The sequence below is a fragment of the Lipophrys pholis genome (assembly GCF_963383615.2).
Source record: "Lipophrys pholis genome assembly, chromosome: 21".
Classification (NCBI taxonomy): Eukaryota; Metazoa; Chordata; class Actinopteri; order Blenniiformes; family Blenniidae; genus Lipophrys; species Lipophrys pholis.
Window position 1 is genome coordinate 20,060,822 of NC_137649.1, and position 20,299 is coordinate 20,081,120.

The window sequence follows — 20,299 nt, forward strand, 5'->3', positions numbered from 1 at the left end:
GGTGTTGACTTCACACACACACACAACGTCAACATGAAATGATTTGACAACGTCTTTTGACACAGAATTTGGTATTAAAAGACTGAGAAAAGTGGAGATGTGTTTCTGATCATGTACAGTCTGTGGCCGATTTTTTTTTTAAGTCCTGTGGACCAAATACTGTATGTTTCATTTACGATTCAGGAAGCAGAATGATTATGAAATATGATTGATGAACATTGGAGAAATTATGGGAATAAATATGTTTTACTTCTTTCAACCCTATTTTAGACCTGTTAAACTAGATATACATGTCATATGTGTATTTCTCTCTCTCTCTCTCTCTCTCTCTCTCTCTCTCTCTCTCTCTCTCTCTCTCTCTCTCTCTCTCTCATAAATAGTACTAGTCTGGAGTTATCCTGTGGTAGAATTCAATTCATTTCACTTCAACTTTATTTATATAGCACCAAATACAACACAGCCATTTCTAAATTCTTTTTACAGAGAAAACACCAAGAAATACACATGAGCAAGCATGAGGAAAGGAAAAACTCTAACAAGAAGAAACCTCTTTATAAGGGTTTCTTTATTAAAAGAAGAAAGCTATGAGACTGCCAGCTGTGATTACTGCCTGTTACTAACGTGTGTTCATTTGTTTTACCATTATGAAGACACAAAACATGCCTGAACTTGTCTACCTGCAAATACTTCCTACTGAGGTGTACTCACTTAGTTATTCATTAGACATGGTTTTCCAACAATCAATCATCTATTCTGTCTGAATCACATGGGGAACCACAAGTCCCAATGGAAAGGATTGTTGGTTTCCAGTAACAAGATGTCTTAGACTATTTTACTCTTCTGCAAGATGCCGTTTTTCATTTTGATCCAATATGATGAAAAACCAAAAGGTGATTCTACTCCGTTACCAACGTGTTCGATTACTCCCTTCTGGGTTGCTAAAGTGTGTTAACCTGCTGAAGTGAAACTGGGAGCTTTACAACGCAAACAGATACCTGAGGCCCTGTTTACACAACGTTTTCAAGTGAAAATGCGTTTGGGGTCCATTCACATGGCAGCGGTATTAAGAGTCACTGAAAACCCCACCCGGGGTGGAACTTTATGAAAATGCTCCGTCTCCGTGAAAACAGAGGAAAACACATTCAAGGCCTGGGACTATGTACTACATGGTTTTGAGCCATGTTCGTAGTGACGTGTGGATATTTTTTCAAGAACAACTTGGAGAAAAAAGATGATTTTGGCTCGTGGGGACAGGGCCTTCATCGTTTGCAGTGTTTCCGCCATTACCATGTAAAAGAACATGATTTTCAAAAGCCTGCAGTGTAAATGTGAAACTTTTCCGAAACGATTGTTTTGCAAACGGGACCTAAAGGCTCTGCTTCAGTTGTACTTTTGGAAACTTTGGTACACTGCAGTATGGATCTATCAGGGGAGTGTTCTGCTGGAATATTATGGTTGTTTTTTTTAAGATATGAGCCTAGTTATTCAAAGCTTTCTGTGTCAAGAGAAGTATTTTAAATGTGATTCTACATTTTACATTCCATCTTCACAAAGAGTAACAATGAACCAACAAAAGCATGATGAAGTATGTAAGTATATTTTCTCATAGTGACCTGTCGTATCTTATTTCATGGCCGTCACTTTTGTATGGATTTTAAATGTTGGTATGCCCCCTGTATCCATCTTAAATCTACTAAAGTTAAAGTTTCTGATGCCACAGCAAAAATAAACATTGGTGCTTAATTTGATACAGTACAAATTACAAGATCTAAAATCTTATTTTTAGACGTGATTGATAATTTTTGCTTCTTTTTAAAGTTATTTACTTATTTTTAGTCCTTGATTTTACCGTATAATCTTAAAACTCGCTTTAAAAAAATCTTATTTTAAGATTTCTCATCAAGTAAAGTGTAAAAACAAGTGTGTAAAAATCAACATTTCCTCATCTTAAATACTTGTTGAATTTGAATGAAATGTGTTGGAGGAACCAACATTGAGACGAGGCCGTGGAAAGAAAATGGAGACGTTGACGAAGATGCAGAAAAAGCGGCGGCAAAACTGACGTGCCCGGATTCTGCTTTGAAAGACGAAACCCGAGTATGTTTCTATATGTATGACTGTCTGTGCCGTCACTCGCTGCACTGAGGGTCAATCCCCGAGTTAATGAATGATGAGGGACGTCTTTTGTGTGCGCTCCAGCCGAGCACAAATGCGATTAAGAGCGGACAACAAAAGGGACGAATACGCAGCTGCCCTCGACATCAACTTTCCCATACAGCGGCTACAATAATCGTATTGTCTATATGCATGATTGTTGCAATGTAATATCGTCATTGTGGGATGTAATGTAATATTGTTTGACGATAATATTCATTTGCTTGTAATGATCTCGATGTGGAAAATGGAATAGTGGTGGTCACCAGGAGGCCACCGGGGGCTCGGGGGTGCAGTGGTTCTAGGATGAAATGGATGGTGTTACCCCATTAGCACTTCAATAGTTTTGGGTGTCTCTGGGAATAATCGGCGTGCCCATCATAGTGTTTATATATGTGTGTGTGTGTGTGTGTGTGTGTGTGTGTGTGTGTGTGTGTGTGTGTGTGTGTGTGTGTGTGTGTGTGTGTGTGTGTGTGTGTGTGTGTGTGTGTCAGTCTGGGTAAAGCCTGTGTTCCGGCGTGTCTGGTTTCTAATGATGGTCATCTATAATTGAGCATCGCCTCACAGAGATGAGTGACTGGAGGTGGAGAGAGAAGGTTTTTTTTTTGTTGTTGTTGTTTTTTTTTGGAGGAACAGTCCAGGGTGGTGTGGTGGTTAACCGGGATCGAACCGCTCGCCCCCGCCGGCGTGCGTGCGAGACACAGGGGTCAGCGGCACACAAAAGCGTCCAGCGCCGCGGGGCTGCAACCCGAGCCCCCGCGGCGCTGGTTAATTGATGCCACCTCTGATTAACTGTCAGGTGGGGATCAACACCAGCCAATTCACTAAAAGACGTCGCGAGCGGAGGGACAGTGTGTCGCTTTAACCCCGGCACGTGTCGAGCTCAACCTCCGCAGCAGGCTCAGGTGCAAAAAGAGGTTAAGTTATCAGAAAGGTGCATGTTTTTAGGCAACCGCCTCAAAACATGGCGCCAGATGATTATTATCAATCCATCCACCGTCCTAGTTTCATCCCCTGGTTTAAAAATAACCTAAAAGGTAAAATAACTGAAATGATTAAAACGGCTAAAAAGGCCAATGTGGATGAAGCCACCGGAGAAACCAACCGCCAGAAAAGAAAAATGGCCAAAATGCCTACAAGAGTTAACAGCGTGAGAGGAGTATTTTGTCACATTACAGCCACAAATGTAAATGTATTTAATTGGGATTTTATCTGATAAACCAACACAGCGAGCCAAAGAATTGTGAAGCAAATCTAAAAAATAAATAAATAAAAAATTACAAACAAAGCGGAAAAGTGTGGCCAGGTCAATACTTTGTGGAGACACTTTTAGCCGCAATCACAGACGTTTCTGTTAACAGCACTTCTAAAGTCATGGCAGAGATTTGAGCTGTAAAACTTTCCATTGTCGCTCTGGCTGGATGTTTCAGGTCGTTGTCCTGCTGGAACGTGACCCTCCGCCCCAGTCTCAGTTCTTTTGCGGACTCTGACAGGTTTTCCTCGGAGATTATCCAGTTTTTGTCTCCATCCATGTTCCCATGAACTCTGAGCAGCCCAACTGCATGATGCTGCCGCCACCATGCTTCACAGTGGGGATGGTGTGTCCTGGGTTTTCCAACACACGATCATTTAATCCCAAAAAAATCCCATTTGGTTTTCAAAACATTGCCGGGTAAATGCAAAACCTTTCCGAAATGAAAACGCTAAAACTAGGGATGAGAATACACCTTAAATGTGTTCGATTCTTCTTAACGATTCATTCCCCAGCACGACGTCAAGTCGCGCTGTGCCACGTTGCATGACGTCACACACTCTGCGACACAGACCTCCTTCAACCAGGAGAAAACATGGAGGAAAAGTGGGAGACGATAAGCGACAAAATAATACGATAAGTTAATTCATGTTCCACTCACCACGTCCCGAATCCACAGAGTCCACAGCCTCTCGCCTCACAGCCACAAGGTCCCAGATGAAAATGAATAAATAAGTAAAAAAGGTCTCGGCGCAAATCCCGGCAGGAGTCTTTCTGTGTGGAGTTTTCATGTTCTCTCCGTGTGTGCTGGTTTTCCTCCGGTACTCCGATAGTCAAAACAACCGACCAACAAACGACTCCCTGAGCTACACCCCGGGCCTCCATCACCTCCTCAGAGCACCACCCTGTGTGGCTCCTGAAGACGGTCCATTTGGGGAAGAAATGTCCTGTGAGGACTAACGAGGGACTTTTAATAAATTAACTCTGCCGTCAATCTGTCCCGTGTAGCGAATGTCTGCTTCAACTAGTGTAGACATATGTTAGTAGATCCTTCATTATATGTCTGAGCTTCTAGTTTTCACACCATAGCGTAAAACATTTTACGTCTACTACTGTATGTCTATGTATTAGATCATTCTGTGTTGAAAATCCCCTCAAAAAAGCACCAATACAATATGAAAACACAACATTCCCTGCAGACCGAGAACGAGTTCCTCCTGCTACGTCACTTCCTCATTCCTCTCCAGCCTCCGACCTCCCAGAGAGGGTTAGCTCGTCAACAGCGCAAAATTTGAAAAAGTGTAAATTCCAGGGGGCATCCAATGAAGGCAAATACACATTTGACTGTTCTTTTTTAAGAGAAAAATTATAATTCAAGTTTCATGTTTGGAAAAAAAAATTTTTTTTCCTTTTGGTGCAGAATACTGTGTAAAACTACTTTTTTCTCCCTCAAAGAAAATACTCAGGAATCGTTACGAGAAGTGATACGGAATTGGATTGAAAAGCAGAATTGACAATGATTTTGATATTGGTAAAATTTTATCATTTCCCACACCTACTAATCTACCTGTTTATGGTCCTTTAACCCCCCCCCCCCCCCCCCCCCCCCCCCCAATATCGATAAGAGAATCGATAAAGAATTGAATCGTTAAACAGAATCGAAAATGGAATCGGAATTGGAAAAATCTTATCAAGTCCCATTCACTAACTAAAACAATGCATGTTCACTGGGTTGCTACACATTTCAGCATTTGTATTTGTAAGAGTTGTGTGATTAGAGCCGGCAAAGTTATAACAGAACACGATGAAATGATATAATAAGATGGGGAAAGAGAGCACACTATTTTTATATGGCCTTTTGTGGAGCTGCTAAAATGAGTTATTGTTCCATCAGATGAAACATGAACATTCAGACTGATAAATATTAAGATATGGAGCCGATTAAAGACTGCATGTCAACGTGATCTGGATGTGATTTGAAAAACATCAGATTCACGCTCAGAGTGTCATTCAGACATCAGATATGGGTGAGCTATCGATATACTGGGGAAAATTTTGCCTGCAGTTTGAATGAAGCCTAATTGTCTCTACCCGAGTATGAAACTCACTTCTGGGATCTATTTTTTCACACCGAACCTCCTACTTATCCCTGACTGAAGAGCATGCTCCAGAGAAGCAGCTTTTGCAATTATCAGACTTTTCTTTCCTTTTTTTTTTTTATGTTTTTTTAAGTCTTTTTTCTTTCCATTTGAAGGAGATTATGACACTGACCACTGTTCTATCAATTATTTTGTAGCTTCTGAAAACCCAAATCAACTGCGTTTGATGTTCAAAAGAAGTTCTGAAAGAGTATTCCGTTATTTGAGGCACTTTATCATTGGGAATAACTTTTGGGTTAAACATGTTCTTACCCCTTGTCATTAAATAGGAAAGAAGATACAGCTGCACACAATTCGTACATTTCTCATTTTCCAGAAAGCCATGTGCCGTCTCGTCTGTTGACAATGTGAGTGGATTCAGTACAACAGGTCTTTACTGGTGTTATTCGAATAGTAATAAATAAAGCAAAATGTTCAGCTGGACAACGACAGACACCGGCTGAAACGGTGTTCCACATCTGGACACATTAAGACCTTCTTATAAAATCGTTAGCCCTCTTCCATCAGGCATGCACATATTATTAGGTAAGCAATAATAGAGCTACTACTAAAAGAGAAAAAAAAAAGTTTTTTCAGTTTCATAACGTTGGAGTTTCAAAGGGTGCGATTGAAGAGTTCCACATGTTTCAGGATTAACTTGAGAGATTTTAACTGTTTTCTTTCTTTCGTTGCCACATTTGTGGCTGTTTTTTCAGTCACTGTTATTGTTCTTATTTCAGCACAAAATGTCATATTTTGATACTGTAAAGAATCTTTAGGGAAACAAAAAAAAAAATAACTTGTCGATAAGGTATTTTGTGCTTAAAACACTGCAACACAAGGAAACTGCATGTTCACGTCCAGATACAAATACATTTTATGTTACACCGAAAAGTGCACTTTTGGAAACAGCAGTTGATTCTTAGCCCTCAGACATCAGTTTGACTTTATAGCCTCTCATTGTGGTTATCAAGGACGAACTCATCTCAAGAAAACTGCTAGAAAACTTTACAGATTAAACCGTTTGTGGGTGATTTTCTTTCCTACATAAACCTCTTAAACATTTAGCTCAAAAATACCAAACATTCAATTAATTTATGAGACAATGTTTTGGTTTTTTTTTTTTTAAATAAAATTTTTTTATGTATTTTTTCAGGAAACCATTATCTCATAAATTCAGAAAAACTAAGCGAAATTTTTTTTTTAAATATATTTTTGTCTCATATTATGAGATAATTATTTCATAATTATGAGATAATGAACTAATAAATTCAGAATAACAGAACCGATTTTATTTTCTAAAAACCATTAGCTCATAAATTCAGAAAAACAGAGCAGAATTTTTCTTATAATACATTTTTTGTCATTTTTATGAGATTCTCTCATTAATTCAGAGAAACAGACTCAATTTTCTTTTTTTTTGGAAGTGAATGCGATACGCGTCCGTACATTTGCTCACAACTTAGAACAAGTTCAGAGGTTATTATGGTACTATTTTACCAGTCCGGCTCACTCGAAATGAGGGGGCTGTACAGTAAGTGGCCCTGGTCTGCAGTATTAATACCTGATTATTTAACAGTGGCCATACCCATCGATTCTCCCTCCATACTGCACGCATTAAGGGAATAATATAGAACCTCCAGAGCTGCATTAGTCCCAGACACTGAAGAGGATGGGACTTGATAGACTTGCTGGTTGTTTCGATGAGTCATCGCTCGATGGGAGTCATTCTTCTGGACTGGACAGTTCTTGATCAGCCGCCAGCGGTTCTGACAGGCACAGCTCAGCACCTCCTCGTGTAAAAATGGAGGCCCGGGCCTCTCGGCTCTGTGATATACAAGTGTTTATTAATGGGAAACTTACCACATAGTTTCCTCTCTCTTTCATGTTCTCTGGCAGCTTCTCTTGAAGGTTATTAAAGGAGGTCAGATTTTCTTTCTATTTTATTTATTTATTTATTTTTCACTTTTCATTGGTTTTGGATTATTTAAAGAGTTACCACGAGTGCACAGATGATAAAAACAAAAACACACCAGCTTTGGCTGCCAGACATCAATTACTAATGAAGTCTGTAACGGAGCAGAGTCACGTGGGTCGGAGGTGCTAAGTTCAACACACGTTTTGTTTCAAGTTTGCAGAAGATCAAAAAAAACAAACAAAGAAAAACTGTTATGTTACCTGTGAAACAAAGGAGAAGAAGAAGAAGAAGAAGAAAAAATGTGAGCTGACAACAGTTTGATGATGGCTCAATCCCAAACTGAATTTACTCAAACGAGAAGCAGAAACTGAGCTGATCCGCGTCATCTGTTGATCTACAGCGCCATCTGTTGGAGAGGCTGGACTATATCCATCCGCAGACGTCAGAAAAACTAGTCACCAGTTGACCTCAAACCAAAAACGTATTGCTGAGAGAGGAGAGCGAACCACTGCACATTTCGCAACAAAATTCTCGTTAGAATACAATCAAAAGTCGTAAATGTTGTGTGAAAAAGACTTTTTACCCAAGTAGATGAATAAAAAGTGAACAGAGAGAAAAGACAATGGAAGGTCTGTAATGTGCTGATTAAAAAGGGAAAGATAAAGAACAAATAGCTGTAAAGTCACTTGTGAAATGTCAGGGAAAAGGTTTAAACGTGGAGATGGTATCAATGAAGCAGTTTGAGAGACATGAGCACGACAGTCCAATAAGAGGACAACTGTGTTTCTTCCCACAGTATAAAAACATGCATGCGAGGTCAATTGGTGACCCTGAATTGTCCCTCCGTGTGACTGTGAAAGACTGCGTTTGTCCTGTGCTGGACTGGAAACCTGAGGTCAGCTCCAGCGCCCCTGCATAGGATGACGCTAGAGGAGAAGATGGATAAAGCATTCCACCCAAAATGTGAAGTAAGAATCTGGAGACTTACATCCTTCAATGCCGTCACCCCAACCGAACAGCAGAACGCTGCCCCCTGAGCCTGAAGTTCTGCATATAGTTCATATAGTATATTTAGCGTTAAAGGTAAGTTTTTTTTTCTTTCCATTTTCACTCATGCTTGTTCACGCTAAATTGTTGGATTTTCTCCATCAAAGTACCAAGAAATTTGAATATTTGGCACTCTACAAATAAAATTTGATTAACATAACTGAACATTTGAAGTGACGACAGTCCTCATATAGTCAACATTTAAAGGTTTCGAGCATAATTTAATATCTAATAATAATATCTAATTGTGATAATTTAATATTCTAATAATAAAAATTTCCAATACTATGTGGGACAATAAAATATTCAAGAATAAAAAAGAAAAATATTTGTTTATGCATAATAAATCGAAAACTTTTGGAAAGTCCACTGTTTCAATTGTACTTTGGGGAAAATGTGCTGGAGAACACAAAAATAAACTCAAAAAGAAAAATGGAAATTAAGTGTCGAGTTAAGGAAAGTGACAAAAAGAAGATTCTCACCAATTAAATGCAGCTTGTGTCTCCTTGCTGTGCAAATGGTTTGATATTAAACTTATAATTCCATATTCCACATCGCTTCCGATGTTTAGATATGTCGCCCCCTGGTGGACATTCATGAAAGTGAGACCCCCTCGTTTATTAAAGAAAATGTATTTTTATTTGTTCCTGGACAATCCTTTCTTTTACCGGTTAAATACAACATTACAATGAGCCACACCGACGCCGTGATTGAGTCAGCCGGGGCAGTTTTACACAACAACTCAGTTCCTTGACCCAGGGAAAGAGAAACTAAGACTGTTTGTTTTCCTTGAAAAGTGGTGCATGAGGCTCTCCATTAAAAAAAAAAAAAAAAAAGCTCAGTGAAATAGCTGTGATCATGGACATAAGATCTGTTGAGTCAATGGCACAGTTTTTAGTTTTTCCTCCTCGCTAACATTTTCATCTGTGACATCCCTTGTTGTTTAAAGCATCGGTCTTCGTGTCGGTCGTCCCCCACCCCGGGCTCCAAAGTTCCATTTCCAAACATTCCTACAGTTTGTTTAAAAAAATAATTAAAAATAACAGGATGAAACTTGCTGATTGGAATCAACAAAGCCTCCATGAGAAATCCGCCCCACATACCCAGCTGTGATTTAAAAATACAAAACTGAAAGAAACAATATGTATTTACACAGATATTCACACGTACAGAACAGATACACATGGGGGCCCGGCCAGAGCGCGGAGCCGCGACCAAGCACAGGAGGTCAAATCTCAGTCACAGTTCTTGCCACATAACTACAATCTACAGAGTCCAACTGTCACAGATCGATGGTGGGCTTTCTTTCGGGTGGAGGCGAGCGGGGGAAAAAGCCTAATTTCAAATATAGATTTTAAATATAATGTGCTTATGACCGCATATAAAAACGGCCCCGAGTTGTACGGGCGACTGAGCTGGGTATTGTAGTAGTTCCATGTGGTTTTGTTCCTCCCAGACACAACAAGGTTGATTAACCTGCAGTCGACATGTTCAGTGCTGCTCGTTACTGGTTTATGTACAAAAAGTCTGTGGTTTAAAAAAAAAAAAAAAAACAGAAAGAAAAATGCAAAAAGCAAGTGAAGAAGCAAACCTTGATTTTTTAACCTCAGTCGTCAGATACTCCTCTAAAGATTAGAATACAACTGAAAAGTAAAAAACAAACTAAACTTTCAGATCTCATCTTTTTTTTTTTTAAACCAGAAGTCATAATTTTGAAAGTGTTTACACATGATGAATGTAAAAATAGCTGACAAGACGGTTAATTTTTCAATGACAAACAAACTAATTGAGATTCGCCTGCATCTGTTTCCTATGCCGCCCGTTAATCAAGTTTTCCTAGATTTTCCCGTAGATGACGTAGATTCCTACCATCTGGATATTCATATTCTCACACACACACACACACACACACACACACACACACACACACACACACACACACACACACACACACACACACACACACACACACACACACACACACAAATATATTAACTGCAGCCTGAAGTGAACACAGGCTTTTCCTACTTTACATATTCTACTCTGATTGAGCAGCTTTCCTCAACGATCACCGTTTTGAGATCAAAAAAGAAAAAAAAGAAAAAAGTGAGGTGTGATATGCAGCTGAGCGTCCTCGCCACGCCACTGGGTGTTTTTCTTTTTTAAAACCGGCTTGGCCGAGGAACTTCCCGTATTTTGCGACTATTTTCCGACGAGGCACAGGAAATTGTGCTCGATGAATTCACAGAGATAACACACACAAACACACACACACACACACAAACACACACACAAGCCGACAATCACGTAGCCGTAGCTACATAAGGCCCGGCAGGTCTCATTCAGCCTCGCTGTAAAAACCGGTTGGATGAGAAATCGTTTGCGGCCGCCGGACGAGACGTACAGGAAGGCGTGAGGGGTGCCTGCGTGTGCAGCGTCGCCGCCGGGGGCGGTCGTCTCGCGCGACGGCTTGTTCCCTCAGAGTGCGTCCGCTCCGTGGACGGCTTTTGGACGCACTCTTCATTCAAGCAACTACGCAGCTCGACCGCGCGCCGACGCCGTGGCACCGGATCGACAGAAACACGCGCGGAATAAAAGAACCGTGACGATAAAATAGGATAGGAATCCGCGTGAAAACACGACACCTCGGGGGGGAGGAGGGGGAGGGGGAGGGGGAGGGGGAGGAGGAGAGCCGGGAGGCCAGTGCTCAGACAAGAGGTCGAAGTGGAGGTACAGTGAAGGTCGCCCTGGTCAATTCTTCCACTAGTCATTAGTAATCCCGCTCTGATCGCCACTGATCAGAACTCAATTAAGCTATTTAATCTTTACAGGAGAAAAACTCCAGCTGGACAGTAAAAGCCCCACACCAATGAACACACTATATGTATAAATATAGAAATATTAACAGACATCACAGATTTTTTGTTTTTTTTCCCCCCTCAACTGTAAATCATCTGAAAATTTAAAAAAAATGTGTGTGCGTGACCAGAGTCCGGAGGTTTAGTCAAGTTTGTAATCACACTACTTGAGGCATTCCTGTTAATATAATAAAACTGAAATGGCATATCCCCAAGGCTTATTATACATTCATAATACTATGCGAGTATAACTGTGTGTTCGTACACGAGGCTGCGTTTTGTACTGAAACACCCGCCGCGAGATAGAAATGATCTGCGTGCTGCAGAGTGTGTGTGTGTGGGTGAGTTTGTACATCTATTTCTGTGAGGACAATTGAGTCCTCACTCGGGGACGAACGTGATCGAAAAGGCTGCTTAAGGGTTAAAACTCGGTAGTAATGGTTAGAATATCGACTCTGGATCCACGAGCGTCCCCAGAATGATAGATGTACAAAAGTGTGTGTGTGTGTGTGTGTGTGTGTGTGTGTGTGTGTGTGTGTGTGTGTGTCTTCGCATGGCTCGTCTGGGTTCCTGTCCTCACGGCTGAAGCACATTTCCGTAGGAAACAATTGCGCCTCATTGGCTCAACCAGGTTAGCCAATCACCAATGACGGAAGCCAGAGCCCCTTTAGCCCACCCCACCGCTGAGACCGGAGCGTGGTTGGTTAGCTGGTCCGGGAATGTTCATATGTGTGTGTGTGTGTGTGTGTGTGCGTGTGTGTGTGTGTGTGTGTGTGTTTGAGGGCTGTAGGCAACACAGAAGAGGCCCATAGTCTGTTCCACTTGCAGAGTCCTCATGAATGGAGGGGGAGGGGGGGAGGTTTCCGTGGTGATGGACGTGAAGTGCCGGTAAGCCGAGGAGGGAGGACGTCTAAACCTCTGCTCCCGTCAAGCCGATTCGCTCCTCCTCCTCCTGTCAGTCGCTGCTGGACTTCTTCAGGGAGAAGGCGAAGATGTTGAAGTGGCCGCTGAGCTGCTGTACCTGAGGAATACAAAGAATATAAAAAAATAGATGTATAACACAAAAAAATTGGGAAGATTTTTCATCAGGAGGTTTTACAATCTACTTGCAACAGACTGAACAAGGCTCATGACGTTTTCGTAAAAAAAGGCTTAATTCTAATTGTTTTTAAACGTCTGGAACAATAATCTTTCTGGTGCTCAATTCATGAGCTGCGATTCAACCCGTTTGTCTTCCAGCTCACATCATAACAGGAAAAACACACTGTCCAGAATCAAAGTGGCCTCCCAGAATGCAGTGGGAATATCTCAGTGATGAAGAGGAGCAACGTTCACTGTTCTGAGAGGGAAAAAGTCCTGATCTGTGATGTGATGCATCACTTAGATCAACTCCCCTCCCAGATGTTTTCCCGCTGATTTTCTCTTTGTCATAACGAGAGTTTAGCTACTGCTCGAAGTACGTCTTCAATCCATACACAACATTACATTCCATCGTCTCATGTCTTTCATTACCTTGTATTACCGTGCAATCAAGAGGTATTTCAAAGAAAATCTTAAAATGTCACCGCTCGTGTGCTCTTACCACTGACACGCCATAGTGGATGTGCGCTAGTATGACGAAAACCGTCCACAGGTAGAGCAGCAGCGTCTCGTTGATGGCGACCCCGGTGACGGCCAGCAACACGACGGCGGTCATGGGCAGCAGCAGGAAGCTGAGCGGCTGGCAGCGCGTGTTGCTCATCTGACACACGATCAGCTTACACTGAGAGACGCGCCGGCGGGCAGAACGCAGGGGAATAATTAGCAACGGCGGCAAACGTCGAGGCGCGGGAGGAAGGAGCGTGAAGGGAGGGGCTCACCGTGACGTTGGCGAACGCCGTCCCCACCATGAGGTAGAAGATCCGGGGCTGCACCTCCATGATGTTCGACGGCGAGAAGACCACCCAGACGGTGGAGAGGACAAAGAGGAGAACGGGAGAGAGGAAGGGCAGGAAGGCCTCGTACAGGCTGCCGTGCTTCAGAGTGTTGCTCCGATGGGCCCTGCGAAAAGCACGGAGGGTGAGAAAAAACAAACAAAACACTCCGAGAGGTGTGACGGACACGCAATCGTCAGAGGAGCACTCACTTCAGGACGTTGTAGAGGCTCATGGGTAAGGTCACGGTGAAGGAGCAGGCTGGAAAACAGCAAAACCTTGATTATCGCGGCTGCTTTTTTACAAACCAGCTCGCGGGCCGACGGGGGGGGGGGGACACACTCGTCTCACCGATGATCATGAAGGAGAAGAGGTCCCTGTACAGGAAGTGCCACAGGATCGGCTGGTACCACGTCTCCACTCCCACCACCGCCGTGACCATGTAAACCAGCGAGATCGTCTGGGAAGGGACGAAACGCGACACCTTTCACCGATCTTTCACCGACACACTTATGAAACAAGCTACTTTTCCTCTCAGTAATAATAACCAACGTAATAAGACAGTCTATATGACGAGTGCAAGTGTGTGTGTGTGTGTGTGTGTGTCCTTACCACCTGGCTGATGTCGTATCCCCAGGGCAGAAACAGGATGCCCGTGTTATATTTCTCCCAATGTGACAAGATAAAGGAGAACAGCACCACCCACAGGATGTAATAGAGCGTGGTCACGCGCACGCCGCTCTCCCCTCGGCCAAATATGGAGTATACGGTGGCCACGAAGAAGATGCACGCCCAGCTGTCCAGGCCGTGATCGAAGAGCTCCCCCAGTGGCGTGGAGGAGTTGGTGCGGCGCGCCTGTTTGCCATCAACACCATCTTTTAAAAATAAATTTAAAAAGGAAAAACATGAGAAGAATGCAAGTCAGTACTCACTATACATTTAGGAATTCAGAGTACAGATTTTGTTGTTTTATAACATCTTCACTTGTATAAAGCTGCGGCCCACACTCACATTGTTCACATACAACCACATTCCTCCTTCCCACCACTGACCTCACTGCTGCCCCACATGATCGGAGCTGTACACCGTGAAGAGGCACAAAACATGGTCGCTGCATTCACAGAATATATACGTCGACATACCAGCACAAAAGATTAGCAGTGCTTTTATCTCCCTCTGGACATGTCACTGACAGACTGCTTGAATGCACTCCCGTATTTTCCACACTTAATGCTACACCTTCAGTAAATGTTGGGCCACAATAGTCACTAATCTTGTTCAAGGCAGCGGAGTGTGAGGGTGTGATGTCATAACACATGTATCAGGCAGATTACACACTCTGCAAATGATCGCATATTAAATGTTAAATATTTCACTTCACACTTCACACGCTGTTTAAAGCGGCGGTTCTAATTCACGGCCTCGTCCACATTTCTTACCTCATCTTCAACGCGTTTTCTGAATATTTAGCAGCGACACTCTGACAGAAATTCATGTTTAAAACTGTTAAAATATGGTTTCAAAGGCAGGATCCTAAATCCTGGTGCGGTCAACTGGCCCAACCATTTTTTCGGATCATCTAAGCAACAGCACTGAAATGTCTTTCTGTATCTGTTTTGACTCGATACAACTACTTATATTCAACTTCCCTCAAGGACAAAAACAACCGCGACGGTAAATTCAACTTAACATAAAGTGATACAATATCATGTATCTACTAGTTTCAAATAAAACTGATGGACACAACTTCCAGAAGGTCAAGTTGAGCATTAACAGGAATCTAGAGCATTCCAGTGGTGCGTTTATGAGTAACTTATGATGCGGCATGGTAGAGTGGTCGTCTCTCAATCGGAAGGTTGCCGGTTTGATTCCCATCTCTGCCTGCCTACATGCCAAAGTGTCCTTGGGCAAGACACTGAACCCTCAAAACCAATGCAGTATTATTATTATTATTATTATTATTATTATTATTATTAACAGCCTTGTTTTTAATTGCATTTGAGTTAGTTTTTACTGTTTAATGTGTGTGTATATATCAGGCAGAGAAGTGGATGAGTGGGTATCTTTACCCTGTAAAGCAAAAAGTTCTATATAAATAAAGTTTGATTAATTGGCGTCACCTTGCACTGGAGTAAGCAGCATATCTATAAAACAACGAGGGTATTAATAAAGGAGGCATCAAAATAGCAAGGTAAGCTTTGGGAGGTCTTATTTTGAAAGTGTCTCATTACATTATTATGAGATCGTTAGAACAGAACATGGTGCTGAAGACTCAAGAGTTCCAAAACAAATCGCTTCCTTTGATGAAAATTGATAGAAATATCAGAAGAAAATCTACAGATTTGACGTAATCCAAGACACAATTTGAATAGAAATGACAGACATCGAAAGTTTAAAATAAATAAATAGATCATGTTTGCTCATGGTTTAAGGGAAATAATAATAACCAGAACACATTCCTGAGCAGAGGGGAAGTTTTTAGTTTTCACAGAGCGTCGCCCCCCCTTCGGAGCCCCTCGGAGAGTTAAAGAAAAAGAAAACAAGGCAGAGGTTAAAACTCACCGAGTGTGTACGCTAAAAAGTTGAAGATCCCCGCGGCAACCCAGACCCAGCTGGGCACGTGGTCTTGTCCTGCAGCTGAGACACAAATAATGTAAATATACAGCATACCACACAGAGACAGCGAAATATCTGAGAGGCGCACACACACCAGCACACAGATGTCACAACGTTCTCACTGAATGCCACTTTATGCAGGATTTAGAAGACGTGCCAAACTACTGATTGGAATTATAAGGTGGAGGTCTCAAGCATGTGTGTGCGAAATGACAAAAAAGACAGAGTGTGGCCTAGTTCCCTTATTGTTAGTGATATGACATAAGCAACCGACCCGTACTGTGAGGGAGGGTGTGTGTGACAACATGCATGAAGGCTGCATAAAGTGTGTGTGAGTGCCATTGTCGTGGGACAGTCATCAACCAGCACGGCCCGTCTCGCTGAGGTGACTTATGGACTTTGCCTTTCATAAACAAACTGGCACATGCGTGCGCCCTCCGCCCTGCCTGACGCTGCTGCGTGCGAGGACAGAATAACAGCTCGACAGCACTCTCTTGCACAAGACAGATAAACAGGTAGGACCTACAAGAAGCCGTGAAGTCAAAGTCGTAGAAGGCCAGCATGAGGAAGTTCAACACCAGGAACATGAAGCCTGTGAATGTGATGAGGTTTGGGGCCAGCCATGTTGGGAGAAACTGGGGAGAGAGGAAGACGGATTTATTAACGTCTCACTGATTCAAGAACAAGATATTTACTGCTGTTCACATTTTGAGGCCAAATGTAAAATAAATTCTTGATACAAATGAAATGTCTTCAGTTCAACACAGCCGACCGAGAGGTGCGGTGCGGCTGCGTCGGTCTGTCTCTTTAAAGTATCGGAGCAGACGTCTGGAAACCTCATTAATCATGTAGCGAGCGCTCAGACACTCTGAGCCCGACAGGTCTTTCTCACCTTCACCACGAAGTTCCAGAAAGGATGCATCACGTAGACGGACAGGGGGTTCGAGTCCACTGCGCTGTACTGTGAAGACACAGAGGAGCATTTGATTTCTGCGAGGATGCGACGACAAAGCAGACATGCAGCACCTGTGTGATTCCTTCAATACCTGTACAATTGTACAAAGTATTCAACTTCAGACGGGGAACAGGTTGACCGGCTCACTTTTTGGCAGGATGTCATCATGCAGGTCAAAACAAACCTGATTCCAGTCACTGTAACTTTATCCAGGCATGACAAACACGACCATGTGACGCAGCGCTTCAGACCTTCTCTGGTTGATAGAATTTAATAAATGCATCAGGCAGCACTTTTTGTGTTTGTTCCATCTTTACCCAATCGGATGCTCCCTATGTGACAGTCTCAGAATCTCTGGAGTTGAAATTACCTAAGATACTGTTTACTACAACGGATAGTCCAGTAGTCTATGCAAAAAAAGCCAAACAAGAATACAAATTCATGCCACTTTATGTGGTGAACTTTACAATGAACCTAATGAGTTACTCATCAAACCCACTGATAACAAGCACACGGACAACACCGTTGAATTGTAAGTTTTCAATTACATTTATTGAAAAGTCTGGACACTGACACAATAAAGACCCTGCTCACTATGGCAATCCCTCTTTTTTATTTCAACACGCTTGGCCACACCATATGATTTTGATATCTCTCTGTATAGTACAACACTTGAAATGAACTCTAGACCTTTAATCTCCAGTTTATAAATGAGTTATAAATAGTGAATGACACACACTTGGCCATGGAACAGTAAAGCAAACACGATCCTACAATTTGTCCGATTACATTTACACCCTTAAAAAGGTGGAGGCACATATAAAATGTGCTGTAACGTCTCCACAGCTCACCTGATTGAAACAAAGCTGAGCGTCTGCACATCTGGATTGTTTCATTTCAGGTCTGTGGAGGGACTGTAACTTGTGAGAACTTCCAGATATTTATGGTTGTGACTGTATGACTCTCTCTCACAGACAATGGGTGATCAATACCCCACGGATGTGAATACGGGAATTGATCTGATCTACTCTCAAAAGGAACGTGGCACTGCAGTCCGCTTGCAGTGTGACAACAGTTGTGAGGCTGAGTAAGATGAACTATCTGCAGAGCCATCTCTGTATTCTTCAGCACTTCAGTTATTTACACGTTTAAAAGCTCTGTTGTTCACTTTTATAAGAAAACAGCCACCGTGTCGAAAAAGGGTCACAACAATTGAATTCACTGCCATTTGTCATCCTCTGCTGTCCTCCAGCCACCAGTGTCTAACAATCAGACAGTGAAGCCTCTTTAAAAGCAATTATTGGAAAACAGTCTCTCATGATAAACAAGCTCTAAGGAGTCGATTTATGTGTTGATGAAAGCAAGAGGATATGGAGCAGACATGGACAACTGGTAGCCTGCGGGCTATGGAGCCCACCTTTCTATTTTTTTGGGGGGGGCGAGGTGTGAGCGAATAAATTATTATTGTTTTCAATTGACGATATAAGGTGGAAGGTAACTTTAACTAGATTAGAAGCAGTTATCGATTCCAGTTACTGTTCTAGAAAAAACTTATAGACTAAACCACCGCTATACAAATCTTATTCACGATTTGGTCGCCTTTTGGCAAATCGATTATATTTGTGAGACCTTTGAAATGACCAGAGTTGCCATCGCTGGTGATAGAGAACGAGCTTAAGGTGATAATATCATATCAAGCTTTTGTGTCTGTAAACTTCTTATGTTTCTGTCAGTGTCATCAAGTTGACACTCCACAGCTATGCCCATCTTTCTGGGAATTAAAAGTGAACACACACGGGACTGTGTGGTGTTCCGTGTTGGGTGAGACCAACCTGATTTCTGGGTAAGTGGAACACTGATGATGTCACATGACAGCCCTACAGTGTTTCCCATGTTTGCACTGGTGGTTTACAATCTCAGTTATGCACCGAGTTCCTTTCTGGGAATGTGAAATTATAAAAGTAAAAGAAATGCTTAAGACAGAAGATGGATTTGGAGTAGAAGAGATGCAACAGCGTTTTGCTCATGGATCTTGAACGTGCACACCAAGTAAGTGATGTCTCTGTACATGAGTGAAGACGAACGTCAAACAACTGCGGTTATCATTTCATAGTATTCTGCCAAACAGAGTGTGCGTATTTTAATTCAACAGCAAGGGGCTGGTGGAGGGTGTCTAAAGCAAGACATTCTGCTTCATCAATGATTAAGAATGACAACTTCCCAAGGAGCAAGTTGATTATTGCGGCCACATTTCCGGATATTAATCCCGGGTGTAGATTGTCCAGCATGAGTTATGGTTTTAAGTCTGCACCCTGCAGATCGTGACAGCGAGCAGCTAAACCAGACACACACACACACGCACGCGCACGCACGCACACACACACACACACACCCACACACACACACGCACGCACGCACACACGCACACACACGCACACACACACACACACACACACACACACACACACACACACACACACACACACACACACACACACACACACACACACACACACACACACACACACACACACACACACAGCTAAGTGGCTAACAGGTAGCATGTCTTTTTTACTGTACCTTGTATTTGTCGAAGCCCGCAAGCTGCTCCTGAGTGACGTATTCGTAAAGAGCCATGGCTGCCCCGTCTGGCTCGGCGACAGTGTGAATGAATAAATATATCCCCAACCGTTAGCTGCCGAGTCCAGGTACCATGTAGCTTAGCCGCCTTGAGTCGTTCACGCCGGGTGATGTCGAACCATTGGAGCCACTCCTCCGGAGCGGAACCCAGGCTCCACCCGGGCTCAGTAGCGCCCCCTCAGGCCTGGAGGACTGTGACGGATAGGCTGCAGGAAATATGGCGGCCATCTTGGTCCGGTCGTCAAACCCGTAAACACAAATTGCAACAGCCGAGAATCCAGATGTACATCTGAATAGTCCGTCCTTTCTCCTTTCCTATCTACTTTACTTCATCCCTCCTCCTACCAGGATCACAGAGCTGCTCTGTTCTGCCTGCTTCTCCAGCTGCTCTTAAGGCCAGACTCCATGAAGCTTTAGCAAGAGTGGAACGTCTGGAGCGAGAGAAGAAGACTCCACCTACATGGTCCAAAGGCATACAAACACCTCAGACTCCAAATGTTCCGCTTTATCATCAAAGTTAGTCTTAACGTTGTCCAGTTGAAGTTTTAGAAATGACTCTTGTAAATATCTTAAATAGCTGCTTGTCATTGTTTGTACAGGTGACATATAAATAAATATATAACATATATAATACACCAATATGAGAGACTTTTGATTCATGTGCTTGTTTTAATGTTTTTGTTTGATGTAATATTCTGAAGTTTTGTCTCTGTGTGTTTATTGCCCTCTGGTGATTGTTATACAGTATTGTTTTATGCTGTACTGCCTGTTTTTTGACTGACACCGGAAGTTCATCATATAACTTCCG

At 42.6% G+C, this 20,299-nt stretch overlaps 1 protein-coding gene across 1 annotated transcript; it reads right to left on the bottom strand.

The window, feature by feature from the left end:
- Positions 1-12,072: 12,072 nt before the first annotated feature.
- selenoi (selenoprotein I) lies at positions 12,073-19,551 on the bottom strand. Its single transcript, XM_080491247.1, has 10 exons — positions 19,432-19,551; positions 16,789-16,857; positions 16,423-16,531; positions 15,843-15,917; positions 13,893-14,155; positions 13,632-13,740; positions 13,493-13,541; positions 13,227-13,407; positions 12,950-13,129; positions 12,073-12,388 (listed from the first exon to the last, which is right to left on the bottom strand). Exons 1-10 carry the CDS (start codon positions 19,486-19,488, stop codon positions 12,278-12,280), a joined length of 1,203 nt encoding a protein of 400 aa, XP_080347373.1. The 5' UTR covers positions 19,489-19,551; the 3' UTR covers positions 12,073-12,277.
- Positions 19,552-20,299: the final 748 nt, after the last annotated feature.